Source organism: Bos mutus, chromosome 3 (assembly GCF_027580195.1).
Source record: "Bos mutus isolate GX-2022 chromosome 3, NWIPB_WYAK_1.1, whole genome shotgun sequence".
NCBI classification, from domain to species: domain Eukaryota; kingdom Metazoa; phylum Chordata; class Mammalia; order Artiodactyla; family Bovidae; genus Bos; species Bos mutus.
Window position 1 is genome coordinate 51,820,849 of NC_091619.1, and position 16,287 is coordinate 51,837,135.

At 42.8% G+C, this 16,287-nt stretch overlaps 1 protein-coding gene across 7 annotated transcripts in view; it reads right to left on the reverse strand.

The window, feature by feature from the left end:
- Positions 1–7,774: 7,774 nt before the first annotated feature.
- The window catches only part of LRRC8D (leucine rich repeat containing 8 VRAC subunit D), a 131,103-nt gene continuing 122,590 nt past the window's right edge, over positions 7,775–16,287 (reverse strand). For all 7 annotated transcript variants that reach the window (XM_070367726.1, XM_070367727.1, XM_005893679.2 and 4 more), the window contains one exon: positions 7,775–10,716. In XM_070367726.1, the coding sequence (XP_070223827.1) occupies positions 8,138–10,714 (2,577 nt within the window). In that variant the 5' untranslated portion in view covers positions 10,715–10,716 and the 3' untranslated portion in view covers positions 7,775–8,137. The remainder of the gene's footprint in view (positions 10,717–16,287) is intronic.

The window sequence follows — 16,287 nt, forward strand, 5'->3', positions numbered from 1 at the left end:
TCTTCAGGCCTTTGGCCAGATGGGTCATTGAGTCTGACCCAAGTTTAGAGAACTACTTAGAAACATTCATAACCAACCGAAGAGGGTTCTTATTAATACAAAGTCTGGTTCCTCTGACTTGCTAAGTAAAATAAACAGATTAATAAATGTATGAAAAGCTTCTTGTGAGACATAAAGTCCCCAGTGACTTGTCTTTGTTGGCTTTTGAAAGGAGAGAAAGGCATGATTAGTTCCTACTTGTGAAGTGTCCACTTCCTGAGCTCTAGTATAATTCAAATAGCTTTATTTTCCAGATTTTTTTTTTTTTTTGCTTATGGACAGATCCTCCAAGTAGTTTAGAAACATTATTAATAAAAACCACTAAAATATATTAAGCATTCAAAGTGCTAGACATTGTCTTAAGTGCTTAATGTGTGTTAACTCATTGATTCCACACAACTATGCTATGAGATAAATATATCATTAACCCCATTTCACAGATGAGGAAGCAAAAGCACACCCATGTCAAGTAACTTGCCTGTGAGACAGTTCCAGTCACTAGAACCCTGGCCACTAGGCTGCGGTTTTCCCATTTCAGTGACAAAGAGCAGATCATTGAACTGTTGGCATGAGGCTCTGTCTGAGGCCAAGGAAATTAAACTCACACAATGAGATTTTAGCAACTAAGAAGTCAGTATCAGTAGGGTTAACTCACTCTGTAAGCTTCCCCAAAGCATCTGCAACAGGTCTGATTCACTGCAATTGAGCACACATGTTATTTACTATATCTTTAGCTCTGGCTGGTGGAAGAACTGAGGCCATAGTTAGACTGTGTCATTGGGCTAATTTTATTCTGTAAATAATAGAATAACTGTTTACAATATTTTAGAACAGCTCCACCTTTTCCCAGGCCCATAGACTTATTGCTCCAGATACAGAGTTTCTTGATCGGTACAGACTTGAAATTTAGTCCTAGAAATGACAAGATTCTCCTGCTTGTATTGGTCGTCCATGAGTTATGTTAGCTCGTAAAAGCTCTACTCACTTTTTACAAGGGGTCCAAGTTATAAAACATACATTACTGTTTCTCAAATAGCAGGTCATGTTTTGGTGAAAATTTGTTCCATCAAACTGAGCTGACTTTAGGTAAGATAGTAGAACAAATTTAAATGGATAAGGAAGGAAGGCAAAAAAAAAAAAAAATCAAAATACAAATCTGGAGGTGGCAATTGTAGATACAGGGATACCAGCAGTGGAGCCGCGGGGGAAGGTGGTACCTGCTTTCTTCTTCTTAGATTCTTCCATGTGAAACTGGGTTCTTTCTCTACATGGACCACAGATATCCCATTTCTCTTCCAGCCCAGATAGTGGAGTATAGTGACTAACAGAAGAAATCCAGTAAAACTAAATGTCAGGATGATGCAGGCTGGGTTAGTAACAGCTTGAGAATCTGGGTCTGAAATGCCAGGCTGGACAGGAAAGTCACATCTGCCCAGAGGGCCTGGCACATGTTACTGTTTTTGTGCACCCACCTTTCTGGACCTGTTGAATGTCACTCTCTGCCACGTTTACTCTGCATCACATAGCCCAAACAGAGCTTTCTCATTTCAGAATAAATGACCATGAGTAAAGACAGTCATGCCTTGAACATTTAGTGAAGGTACTAATTCCATTACCTTGGGTGGAGTGCCCTTTCACAACTGTCAGGCAGCCGAACAGAGGAAGCAAGTCGTAAGGCTAAGGGCAGATGCTGAGACACATCAAAAACTTTTCTCTAGTACTAAAGAATGAAGGAAAATCCTAGCCTGGGGCAGATTTATGTAACCGGATGTCAACACAGATTTCAAAACCTCTTTTGGAATTGCTGACAGAGCCCCAGACATCCGCCGTGTAGTTGGGTGGAAGAGCCGAGCTCTGGTTTGTGACCAGTATCTGCCACTTATAAGGTGGGACCAGAGACAAATCAGCCTCTCTGATACAGTTTCTTCATCTCCTAAATGGGGATAATGCCTTTGTTGTAGTGAGGATTAAATGGGATCAGATAAGTCATTGTCTGCCTTAGCAGTGCTCCTGTCACCTGCTGGCTAGGTGACCTTGGGCAGATCGCCTGTCTTCACAGTTTCTTCATCTCCTGTTATTGTTCAGACACTGTCATGTCTCTTTGCGACCCCATGGACTGCAGCATGCCAGGCTTCCCTGACCTTCACTACCTCTTCGATTTGCTCGAACTCATGTCCATTGAGTCAGTGATGCCATCCAACCATCTTATCCTCTGTTGCCTCCTTCTCCTCCTGCCCTCAATCTTTTCCCAGCACCAGGGTCTTCTTCATCTCTATCACAGGGATAATCCACACCTCCCAGGTCTGCATGACAAGTAGTCAATAAATCAAAGTGAGTTGTGTTCCTCTAGCATAGAATCCGAGCTATGATTATTCCTACTTACATTGTCCAATCTACTTTCTATCTTCTTCCACTTTCAGAAATGGAAACCTGAAACAAATAATCTCCCAAAGAATCTCCTAAAATAACAGCAGTTGCTTAGAATTGAGAAGTGGAAGGTAGAAGCCTGATTATGCATCAGCTACTTGTTAGGCAGAGATGAAAGCACTGTCTTCAACTGAATTTCCTGCTGACCGTGATGATAAATTAATAGCGAACTATTCAGGCACTGTTTATCTCTAGGGAGCTCTAGTCATTGTGCTGACACAATCTTCACAACATCCTGGGGAAGAGAGGATGAGTGATTTAATCACCGTCTTCAAGAAGATGGAGGGTTATCATCTGGCTGGTGACCAGCTGTTTTCACCACAACCAATGCCAGATAAAGAGCCAGCAGGCCTAAATTGCTGCAAAGATCTGAGTTAAACCCTTCAAGATACATCTTAAAGAGAGTTCCACTCAGGCAGTACTTCATTTCAAAGTACTGAATCCTGAGGCTACTATTTACAGTTTTCCAGTGGCAAAGTGAGAAATGTATTTGTTTACAGTATCTACACAGTTTGGCTTAACACCTGGGTGATTCCTTTGGGCAGGTCTACCCTTGAAACTACTCCAGCCAATTTTCATGACAGGCTACTTGGCAGTTTCCCAGGGACATTCAGAAAAGGCTCTGAGCAGGTTATCCCACGGCTGGGTGAGCTTCAAGCAGCTAACCCAGACCCAGTCTGAAGGTTAAACAATGAAATGGATTTAGCTACCTGAGTCTGTGAAGGGTGTCCGTGTGTTGAGCACGAGTGTGTATGTCACTAGAGTGGTTGTAGGACCTTCAAAACCTCAGGTTCTTGGGAGAATGATATATAATTAATTATAAGCAGTCAACTATCACGCTTCCTCTCTCTGGTTGCCATGGTGAATGAAAGGTACGGTTGCCTTTCTCCTTAAGGGCCTGATTCGGAAATTGCATGTTCCACTTTCATTCCCACCTTCTGGGCTAGAATTAAGTCATTTGGCCACATCTAGTCTCAAGTAAGTTTGGGAAATAATTTATTTTACACATATTTTATGTTACACATATTTTATGTTTTCAGGTGTTCACTGAAAATCCCATGACTAAGGAAGTTGAGAATGTATATTAAGGAAGGCTAATTGTCTCTGTCACAGTTGGGGATAAAAATAATGCTAGCTGAATGTTATTGAGTACTTACTCTCTGCCAGACAGAGTCCCTTAAATCATTCCGTCTTCACCAAAAAAAATGCCATTGGAAGGCATTATTATTTCCAGGCTTCCCAGGTGGCTCTAGAACCCCCTGTCAATGCAGGAGATGCAAGATACTCAGGTTCCACCCCTGGGTCGGGAAGATCCCCTGGAGGACATGGTAACTCACTCCAGTATTCTTGCCTGGAGAATCCGATGGACGGAGGAGCCTGGTGGGCTACAATCCAAGGGGTCGCAATACTTGACTTTGAGTCACGACTGAAGCGATTGAGCACACATGGACACACATTATTATTCCTATTTACAGATAAAGCAACTGAGGCTTAGAGAGGTTAAGTTACTTGCTATGGTCATACAGCTGAGGCCGAGGCAGGATTCAAATCCAGACACTCTCACTCCAGAGCCTGACATCTTGGGAGTAAAAAAGAACTAATTAGGGGGCAGTTTTTATCAGAGACGTCCTGCACTGTGGGAGGGTGGCGAGTCATGAGTCAGAGATGAAGCCCTGCAGGACTGACCAAGCAAAACAGCTTGCTCATTTCCACCAGCAAGTTGTAGCTTACCTGGGGCAATTTAGCAACTGTATTTCCAGAAGTAGTAAGGATGAAGACGGGACCACTATTCCTCTTTCGAGTTTTAAGACTGGCCAGTTAAGGGGCTTTTTCCCCTGATGTTGGTGGTATGACCACCTCCCCAGCCTAGGCCAGACTTGAGGGGCGAGGGCTCTGGCCTTCTGCCTCCTCCCCACCAGCAGACACTGCTCTAAATATCTAATGTGCTGTCCCAGAAGGGCCACAGCTGGCTAGGCCAGATGGGGCCACTTCTTTGTGTCACAGTCACAAGTTAGAGGACGTTTGAAAACTGTTTTCCAGGTTTTTTTTTTTTTTTTCCTTTCCTTCTTCTTTTCATGAAAGGGGCTTTTTGTTAGTACAGTCTTTGTTTAAGGATGATAAAGGGACCATTTTATTGGAATGAATTACTGACGCAAGTGCTGCCAGAGGTCTGAGGGAGAGGACAGCCCTCTGGCTTCACTTCAGCAGGTGAATGGAAACAGCCAGTGGGCGCTGGTCTCAAGGGCACTTGGGAGCTTGCTCCATCAGCAACTTTGAGTTTAGCTGCTGGCTGAAGCTGAGTCCAGGAGAGGCAGTCAGAAAAAATACTAGCAATAATACTAATAAAACATAAGACTTTTTCCTTTGCACATGAAAAATGTCAAATGATCAGGAATGTTGCCCAGGGCTTACAGAGAATGAACTCTTTCTACCTATTATCAAATTGCTAAGAATCACCTGCAGTGCAGGAGACACAGGAGATGTGGGTTCAATTCCTGGGTCAGGAAAATCCCCTGGAGGAGGAAATGGCAACCCATTCCAGTATTCTCCCCTGCAGAATCCATGGACAAAGGAGCCTGGTGGGGTACAGTCCATGGGGTTGCAGAGTCAGACGAGACTTACAGACTGCTGCTGCTGCTAAGTCACTTCAGTCGTGTCCGACTCTGCGACCCCATAGATGGCAGCCCACCAGGCTCCCCCGTCCCTGGGATTCTCCAGGCAAGAACCCTGGAGTGGGTTGCCATTTCCTTCTCCAATGCATGAAAGTGAAAAGTGAAAGTGAAGTCGCTCAGTCGTGTCCGACTCTTAGCGACCCCATGGACTGTGGCCTACCAGGCCCCTCTGTCCATGGGATTTCCCAGGCAAGAGTACTGGAGTGGGGTGCCACTGCCTTCTCTGACTTACAGACTAAACAACAACAAATTACTACTACGAATGGGGCCCCAGTAACAATCTCAGCTCGTCTTTCTGAACCCCTGAAAAAGCCAATCCTCTCCGCTAGGCCAAAACTGAATGTTGATGGGAAAAAGTCAAACAGCTGAAAATAAGCCAAGTTCTCAGGGATTCGCATATACATGGAACATTTAAAGATAACTTCAAAATAATTTTCTTCAAGTGGTGCTCAAAGAACTTTAGAAGATACAAAAATGCTAGTAAGCCAAACTTGTACATTTTAACTTGTGTTTTCCCCATGTCTAGAGTGTGCAGTGCCAACATAAATTTGTGAAGACATATGGGTTGATGGTATATTTGGGCCCATAATCTCATCTGCTGTTTTATTGAGACTCCAAGACCCAGCGCATTTAAAATCTGTTGGATGAATCAGCATTTCTTAGGAATCCTCTTTTAAAATACGGCTATTTGCAAACAGTGGCAAGGAATGCGGCATTTAAATCAATTGACCGTGAACTCTTCAGAGTTCAAGGAAATCATTAAGGGCTGATAAAGTCAATAGAAGTTTGGGTAAGAGCAAAGATACCCCTTGATATTGTTTGAAGGCATGTAATACCAATCAGTTCTAAGTGACTGAACCCCAAGTATTGATAAAGAAACAGGTGCCTAAGGGCAGCTGCCAGTGTCAAGCTGTGGGAGGGTCAGACTCCGGGTTCCTCCAGGCCTCTCTGACAAGCAAGTTGAGCTGTGGGAAGGCTGTCACCTGTGCCTACAAGAACAACATGCACTTTTTAGAGAGGAAAACAAGCTTCCTAGTCCATAAAGCAAGGATCCTAAGATCTGGCCTGTTTATCTCACAAGTGAGGCATCCTTCTAAAGATGTTGTACCAATTTTGGGTGGTGGCCTTACTCTTTAGGGAGAACAGCGCCCTGTGGGGCTGGTGGGGAGGAAATGTCCAGGAGTGTTGACAGGCAGAGTTTCCAAGTGCAAACTTCCCCGAACCTCCACTTGAACCAAATGTGCCCCCTCCCAGCTGTTATTCATGCACAGATTCTGTACGCCTTCTACATGACAACTATAACCAATTATTTGTATTAGTTGCCTAATTGATATGATCTCACACAGTCTGTTATAAACACACGGCTGTGACTTATTCCAACAGTGAATCCTCAGTTCCTTGAATTTCCAAAGCACAAAGTAGGTACATGATCAATACCAGTGAATATATCAGTGAATGCTGAGAGAAATGGAAGATGCCTGATCCGGAGAGAACTTGCTTACACCAAAACTCAGTCACGGTCCTCTGATTTTCTAAACCTGGCCTTTCAAGTTACTCTTCTACCTCAAGTCTTCTAGGAAGAGAGGGAGTGGCCAGGATGCTGACGCTGGGGTCGGTTGCTCATTCAGCCACGGTGGCTGCAGCTTCTATCAGTGATAACGCCTCTGAAGGTAAATATGCAGAAGCTATATAGTAGGCAAAGACCACCACCACTTGCAACAGGCCAGCAGCCCCAGAGATCAATTTAGGGGAGGAAAAGCATGCATGCAAGTCCATCTTTGCACATTCTCTGCAGAATCTTTCAAGCCATGCTAAGGTGTGATGAGAGACTATCCAAGTGTACAAAAGCCTATGAAATACCTGCCAACCTATACAGACAGGTACCAGGGAATTTTTTTGATTTTCTGAGATCGATTTAGCTACTTTCTAAGTTAGATAAAGAAGGAAAAATCATCACCCAAAAAGTACATTCTGCTAGCATTTCCCTGAACATGACCCTTCCTAGCTGCAGACAAACACAAGAAGTACAGCCTGTCACTAAAATGAATAGAAATAGTTTTCCAATTCAATGAACTACAAATCCTACTTTTTTCCCCACAACAGTGCAAAGGGTAAGTAATTTAATGATATTTGCTTTGAATTTGTGTTATCTTCCAAATGGTGATAAATTGGAAAGATGTTAGTCATTAAAACATTAAAATTTTATTTTGGTTGTAATTAAATTTATTTTAAACTAACATTTTCTATTTATTGGCAGCTCTGTAGTAGTGATAGAAAAGCATATCATATGATCAGAACTCCAGACTATGAAAAACAACTATTAGTAGGGAGAGAGTTCTTTTTTCTTTGATATTTATTCTTAAAAAACAAACAAACCAAACTCTCTCAATGATCTACACTCTTTTGCTGCATTTCAGGTCTTCAAGAGTGTAAAATCTATAAAATGGGATTCTCAGAAGTGGTAACACCAGTTAAATATTATAAGAAGTACTTATTTTAGGTGCTTGAAATTCAAACAAAAAAGAAATCAGTATTTCAGCAAATCTAAATTTGCCTGATGTGCCTTCAGTGGTCTGAATTAAAGCATTATTATACCAATTAAGCAAAGTAAATCAAGACACCTCAAAAAAAGGTGGTATAGTAAGAAAATGTCAATTTAATCATTTACTTTAGCAGGCAAGCAATTTGTAAACATTCAGTAGCGGCAGCATCCAAGTTACAAACAATTTAAAAAGAAACCAAGATTAGTGATTATAATTTTTCCTTCCCTTTCCCCAGAAAAAAGAAAAAGAAAAGATTTGGAAGTAAATGACTTAAAACACTACAAACGCTGAACATTCAGTTATGTCTTCTATCAGCCTTCTATGCGTCCTCTCCCTGTGTTGTATTTTTAGAGGTGTATCTACTCCTAAAATGCATCATCTTGCAATAACTGGTACATGAACATCTGCAATCTAGGAAGTGGTTCCTGCACACGTATGTGCATGCAGGATCTCAGTTTAAATCCCATTTGCAAAGGGAATATTTATATCTTGATTCAACGCTTCTTTGACTTCTAGGGGAAGGGTGTCAAAAAGGTGATCTTCCACCACAAGCCCACTTTTCTTGAGCAGGCGACACTGGCCCAGCTGGGCTGGCAGGCGGTCCAAGCAGTTCCCCTTTAGCTCCAGCTGGGTGAGCTGTGACAGCTGACCGATCTTCTCTGGGAGGGATGTGATGCAGTTCTGCCCTAGATTCAAAGTCCTCAACTTAACACATTTAAACAGCTGTTTCGGCAGAACGTCCACTTTGTTCCCCGTGATATGCAAATGCTGCAGGTTCTGAAGCAATCCTATTTCTACTGGGATCATGGAAATGTTGTTGTAACTCACATCTAAGCATCTGAGTTTCTGTAAACTAAACACTGCCACCGGTAGGGATTCCAGCTTGTTGTTAGAGAAATAAAGTGACTCCAAGTTTTTGACGTGGGTGATGGAGGGTGGAATGGTGACAATTTTATTATGCCATAATTTTAAACAAGTAAGTCGTTTTAAATGCTGGAAACTGATGATTTCTTCAATTGTGCGGATGTTATTTGACTTTAAATCCAGTTCCTGTAAGTTAGAGAGGCTGAAAATAGCATGTGGAATTCTCTCTAGCTCACAGTTTTGGAGTTCAAGCTCGGCAACATTCATCATTTTCTTAAGGCTGTTCAGTACCAGGAGTTTAGTGCCGTCATTATGAATGACTAACTTGGTGAGATGTGGGGCCACATCAGTAATGTTGGAGGGGACTTTGGTCAAATTGCTCTTCACGTGGAGGATCTTAAGGTGCCGCAACTCTCGGAGAGATTCGAGGCCTATCATCTTATTGTTTTCAGAGTTCAAATTGCCTATCAAGTACAGTTCGCGAAGGTTTTTGAGCAGATACACCCAGGCAGGGATTTCTGCCACATCAGTGAACTTCACGTGAAGGCATCTCAAGTGATCACGGAGAAAGCTGAAAGCAGTCTGCTCCACTTTTGCAGGGCAGTGGCACAGGTGAAGCTCTTGGAGATTAGTCATCTGAGAAATCTTAGCAGGAAGTTTAGCTTCTGGAATCAGCTCGAGTTTTAGCACATCCAGGTCTGTGAGGTCAAAGACAGCATCAGGCACGCCGGAGAGCATAAACAAATGGAGCTCCTGCTTGTCCTGGGCGTTGCGTGACACGTGCTGCCTCAGTTTTTCAAATGTCCACTCGTGGTTCAAACTAATTTCCCGAAGTTTATTTTCACTGACTTCTGACAAGAACACCCCAAAACGCTTGGAATAGAGCTGGTCATACTGGTCTACCATGTGGAGAAGGAACGCAAAATCATTTTTGACATCTGGAATGTCACTGAAACTGCTCTCTTCTCTGACTTTTTCAAAAGAATATTCCTTCAAAGGAATCCTGAATAACCAGAAGAGAGTGTAGAGGCAGATAAAACCATACACACAAATAATGGATATGTAACTGATGAGCAGCTTTTTCAGCATGTACGCCATGTTGTGGGTGCACTCAAACACCTCGTAACCAGTCAGGTGCTCCACTTTGGGCTTGCAGACGTGTTCAAAGCTGATTGCGTTGACAAAGTTTGCTGTGTAGCAGAGAATAAAAATGAATTTGGCTGTTTTGATAACTGTTTGGACCACATAGAGTTTATAGATCAAGTCACTGTCTTCCACGTGAGCACGGAACTTCCGCACTTTCTCGAACAGGGCTTTGGCCTGTTCCCCGTCCTTTTTATCCAGGATGGTCATGCTGGGGACTTCGATCACAGGCTTCTCGGCTGAAAATTTGAATCCAGTCTTGTTGATCATTGGGGTGCTGGCGCTGGGGCTCCCTTCATCACTGCTGGTAGACACATGCTTTGGTAGAGTCTGGGCACCTGTTATTCTCTGCTTGTTTTCCTCCGAGTCTTCACACGCTGTCTCAGACAATGCTTTAGTAGTCCAAGGAGATTCAAAGCACTTTCCTAAGATTGAAACGAAATGCTCTACTTTTGAGCATGTTTTAGGATATTTGAACCAAAAGTTGCTACTGACCATGAGAATAATAGTATGTATAAGAGCAAGGTATGGAAAGTACTTGGAATACCACGGAAGGGCCAGATGGTAACACATCTGATTAATAAATACATATTGCTGGAAATCCAAGTTTGTTTTTCGGCCTGTTGGGTCTTTCTTCTCTTTCTTGGCCTCCTGATTTGGAGCCGTGGAATCTGCATGAGGATATGTGGCTCTGAGAGGTATGTCAGGTGTCACAGCGGATGCGCCAAAGGAAATCTCATTTGTCATCCGCCCATCTTGGTCTTGGTCTGTGGCTGATTCCATCTTCGGGATGTTGGTGGTAATGTCGGCATTTCCTGGTGTAGCATGTGCCTTTGAATTTATAGGAGCTGGCAATACTGGCAAGCAGACCACTTGATCTTTGGTAAGTTGCATGGTTCCTGCAAAGATGGCTACCATCAGCATAACAACAGCCAGGTAATCCATAAACACGTCCCACCATGGTTTCAGGATTCGGTAAGTTGGCTGAATGTCATTAAGTGAAGCAACTTCCGCAAGGGTAAACATTCCTAGAAAACAGGCAAACAAAAGATATTATGACACAGATGCAAATGAAAACATTAAGTGGCAAAATGCTTTCTATTTCTAGCCTCTTCTTCCAGCTTCTCCAATCAGCCAACCTCCCCTACACTCTACTCCTCCTACACACTGTTTTCTCTGCCTGGAATACTTCCTCCCCACTTCTCTCCACGAGCCTATCAGTTTATGTTGCCGTTCCCAGGAAGCCCTCCCTGATTCCTAGTATGGGTGAGGTGCCTCTTTGATTCTATGTACTATGAGAGAACTATGTACCTCTATCCATCACAGCCCTTATTATATTAGTAGAACCAACTGTTTACTTGTCTAATCCTCCCTAAGATTCTAAGTTCCATGGGCATAGGGATCATGTCCATCTTCCTTACTGTTATACAGCCAATGCTTGACACACAGTTGATGCTCAATTAATGAGACATTGTATTAGTTCTTGATCATCACCTTTATCGCCATCATTATAATCATCAAAATTCCTCAAGAACATTTATTCATGGTCTACATATGGCACTGGGCAGAAGAGCATTTTATTAAACTTAACTGCAACCACAAGCAACCTGGACCCACACGAGAATAAAAACTATTAGCCAGTTCTCAACATAAACATAGTTAAAGGAACACACAGCAAAGAAGCTGTGGGATCCTTGTAATCACTGACATTTTGCAGCTATCAAACCTTCAGAGGTGGTTTTCAAGCACCTTGTACTCGGGACAGGTTTTGATTCCAAGAGAGAGAAGAGATGGCTGACTATTTTCCTAGAGAAGGAAGAAAATAAAAGATACAGGGTGGAGAACACAGCAGCAGAGTACTGTAATGTCACACTGACACCGAATGGTCACCAGCTCTGCCCCATGCATCCTAGCAAGGGTGACAACACCTGAAAAACCAACACCAGCACACAATGATTCCAGCCTCAGATGGCTCTTCTCTTCTAACATGCTGCCCACAGCAGCCGCTCCCCAAAGGTTTTGTGCCCCTGCCATTTCCTTTCTTTTCCTGTTGAACTCTGACTTATTCTTCAAGTCCCAGCTCAAGCACTACCTCTTTCTCAAGTTCCTATTGTACACTCTAAAAAGAATCTATTTCCAGTGTTGGCCTCTTCAACTAGCTCTTGAGCTGCTACTGGGTAGAGACTATGTCTTATTCACCCTTGGGTCTACCGTGTCCTGCTCTCTGCCCTTAAGAGCAGAGAAGGCAGTGATTAGTGATGATGATGATGTCAAGGAGGATGATAATGATAGCAGCTATCATTTGTCATCTTCCTTCCGTATACCAAGCACCATAGCAGGAGCTTTGTATCTTCACAATCCCCTGCTTCTGTACACAGCACTTTCCTGAAAATGAACATATTAAATTTGAAGCTTTGGGGGCTGAGGGAATGATTCCACCTCCAAAATGCTACACAGTCTTATAACTCCTAAAATTAAAAATACAGATAATACTGAAGAGGTGAGGATGTGGAGCAATTAGAAGTCAAACACTTCTGGTGGGAGTATGAATTTATACAAATATGCTGGGAAAATTTTTTTTAATATTTACCCAAACTGAATATATGCACACTCTATGGCCCAGCACTCCCACTGCTAAGTATACACCCATGAGAAATACATATACCCATCAAAAGACATGAATTAGCAATCACAGCAGCACTCTGCAACACCCCTAAACTGTAGATTTTCCAAACGTCCATCAGCACTAGAACAGAAAAATCAGATGTGGTGCATTTACAAAGTGGAACATCAGGCAGTAATGAGAATGAATGATCTGGTTACATGGGTGTATTCAATTTATAAAACGTGATCTATACACTTAGGCTATGTACCTTTTTGGTATGCATGCTTTAACTTCAATAAGGAGCTTCAAAAAGAAATGGTAAAAGAAGCTGCAGTAGAAACAGCTGCCCTAGGAATGTGCTGGGACACCACACTGAGGCTTTGCCTCACCCCTGTCCCAAGGCACACCCAGGCCAGCTGGGGTCACAGGCCGGGAGATTCAGTAACTTCCTCCAGCAGCCTGCCCTTACTGTCCTCTCCTTGGCCTGAGAGGAAGGGCCTGCTCTCCCTGGGGTAAAATCTGCCATAGAAAAGAGGGTGCAGAGGTATGAATATACAATGTGCAAAAGCGCTGGTTGCTAACCGTTGAACATACACCGATGGACTATAAATGGAACATTGCCTGGATTCCATCTAACCTTCACAACATTACTTTAAGCTGCCTAAGTGTTATCGCTTTCCTTTGACAAGCAAAGACATAGGCTCTCAGGAGTTAAATTGTGCAAGTCAAATAATTAGTGGTGGAGTCTGGACTTAAAATCTTATTTAAGGCCAAACCACCTGTTCTTTCTACCAGATTCTAAGGTCTCTTCTCATGTTTGCAGCGCTTTCCAGTTTGCAAGCTACTTTTCCATAAAATGTCTCAACTGATTCTCACAATAACCCAGTGAACTAGGCATTACTATTGCCCAAGGATATGAGGAAACCTGAGGCACAAAAATCTTAAGTGACCTTCCTGAGCCAATTAAGTGACAGAGCTAACAGAATCTTTCATCTTCAAATCTCTGTCTCTATCACACTGTTATCCAGTGACTGTGCTCTTGGTTAAGGCTTGGCTGTTGAAGGAAGGACCTTCTCACTGTTGTCCTTGGCTTTCAGGAGACAGAGGAATGAAATTATGTAATCAACACCTTCCCTAGAACAACCTTTCATGACATTCACTCAGAATTTTAAAAAAAACATGCGTCAGGCACCATGGAGAAGCAGATAGAAATGGTCCCTCAAAGAGCTCCTGCTCAAATGGTAGATGACAAGCAATAAGTGTATTATTATGACATGGTAAGAAAATCGCTCTTACCTGGTTAATGCAAAGTACAGGGGAGGCACAGAACAGGGCAAACTTACAGCCACACTGGGCAAATGGGAGGACTGCAGAGATCTGGTTTTTCAGATGAGACCGGAAGGATGAGAACTTCCATGTGGTTGTGGGGAGTAGAGGAATATAATTTTGGCAGAACAAATAGCAAGTCAATAGCATAGACACATGGGAGAAATTATGTTACAGAAACTATAAGGAATTCTTGTTGTTCAGTAGCTAAGTCGTGTCCGACGCTTTGTGACCCTATGAACAGCAGCACACCAGGCTTCTCTGTCCTTCACTATCTCCCTGAGTTTGCTCAAACTCATGTCCACTGAGTCAGTGATGCCATCCTACCATCTCATTCTTTGTTGCCCTCTTCTCTTGCCCTCAATCTTTCCCAGCATCAGGGCCTTTCCCAGAGTCAGCTCTTCACATCAGTTGGCCAAATAATTGGAACTTCAGCATCAGTTCTTCCAGTGAATATTCAGGGTTGATTTCCTTTAGGATTGACTGGTTTGATCTTGTTATCCAAGGGGCTCTCAAGAATCTTCTTTACCACCACAGTTCAAAAGCATCAATTCTTTGGTGCTAAGCCTTCTTTATGGTCCAGTTCTCACATCTGTACATTCTAATGTTATTCTATTATTAGTCTTGTATGTCTCTGTATAGATATCACATATAATGGGTAAGTCAAGAGATGGAAACCAAGGATGGTTTCAATGAAGTTATAAGGAAGTGCCTGAGCCATAGGCAGGAAACCAGTACTTTTTTGCAATGTCGACCACTGACTAGGTCTTATCTTGAACACAGGACTTCAATTAATGTGTCCATTCTCCAATTTCACCTATCAAAAACTGGGTGGAAAACGAAGTGTTTCAACCACTACCTGAATTAAAGATGCAGTGGCACTTTGAAAATAAAAATTGCTCTTCATATATAATATACATATGTGTGTACAAAGTACACTAACTACATATTCATATAACATAGTTTATTAAGTCTCTTATGATCCTCAGGTGAATTTTTTATAATCTAAAAGTCAAGTTAATGAGGGAGGAGACTGTATCTAGATATCTTGAGGCTTGATCTCCTTAGCCATTAGTCAGAAATGGCTATCAATGGTTATTAGGGGATTTTTTCCTTTTAACTTGAAGAAGGCACATTAATAAATACTAATTGCATACATGTTTTGGGGTCCCCTTTATATATCTTTAAGAATTACATTATAAGGAAGTAGATTTCACATTCAAAGACTTCTCTATGGCACATATGAAAATCAGCTTAATATCCTATAAGCAAATATTTCTCATGGATGGTGAGGAAGCTTTTTGGACTAAAGTGGAAAGGGGGAAATTACTGGACTTTGGTTGGACAAAGATGAATCAGAAAATTATAAAGAATGGGTCTACATTATTTTATGATATATGATTCTATTTATCTTACGACCAATGACAGTAGAATAAACCAACAACTAACAGTCAGATTCAGAAATTAGAAATGATGATGGTTTGACAACCCTGTGACTATAACTAAATTAAGCACTGAATTGTACACCTTAAAGGGCTTCCCTGTTGCCTTAGACAGTAAATAATTTGCCTGCAATGTAAGAGACCTGAGTTCGATCCCTGGGAAGATCCCCGGGAGAAAGAAATGGCAACCCACTCTAGTATTCTTGCCTGGGAAATTCCATGGACTGAGGAGCCTGGTGGGCTACAGTCCCTGGGGTCACAGAGTTGGACATGGCTGAGTGACTATCACTGTACATCTTAAATGGGTATATTTTATAGTATATGAACTATATCCCAGTAAAACTATTAAAATTTAGAAGCTAGACCTTAGTCTTTGTTATTTTATTGCCTAAACCAACTCTCTGGAGAAGGCAATGGCACCCCACTTCAGTACTCTTGCCTGGAAAATCCTATGGATGGAGGAGCCTGGTAGGCTGCAGTCCATGGGGTCGTGAAGAGTTGGATACAACTGAGCGACTTCACTTTCACTTTCCACTTTCATGCATTGGAGAAGGAAATGGCAACCCACTCCAGTGTTCTTGCCTGGAGAATCCCAGGGACGGGGGAGCCTGGTGGGCTGCTGTCTATGGGGTTGCACAGAGTCGGACATGACTGAAGTGACTTAGCAGCAGCAGCAGCTGCAACCATACATATGCCAGGCAGAAACGTGGGTGTCCTGGAAGGGGCAGCGGCTGGGAGCTGGAGTTTAGGGATTGTGGAACAATCCCAGTGTGAGGGCTGCTGTTGACTGTGGAGAGACAGATTGAGGGGATGTGAGGGAGGAGACCATGGTGGGAAATGCCCGTGGAGGAAAGCCAGGCAGCCATGGAAGCAAGGCGATACTGCTGTCACACGTAGTGGGTGAAACCATTACCATAGCCTCTTTCTCTCCACATGCCAGCATCAACAGCTGAACAATAGAGAGGCTGGCCCATCAAACACCTGATACACTGAATTACAGAGTAGGACCCCACCCAGGGGGCTCCTTTAAGTGACTGATGCACTGAACTACAGAGTAGGAACACACCCGGGGGCCCCTTTAAGTGCCTGATGCACTGATCTACAGGGTAAAAAGAAAGAAAGAACTTTGCAACCTCAGACTGTAGCCTAGCAGGCTCCTCTGTCCATGGGATTTTCCACGCAAGAATACTGGAGTGGGTTGCCATTTCCTTCTCCAGGAGATTCTT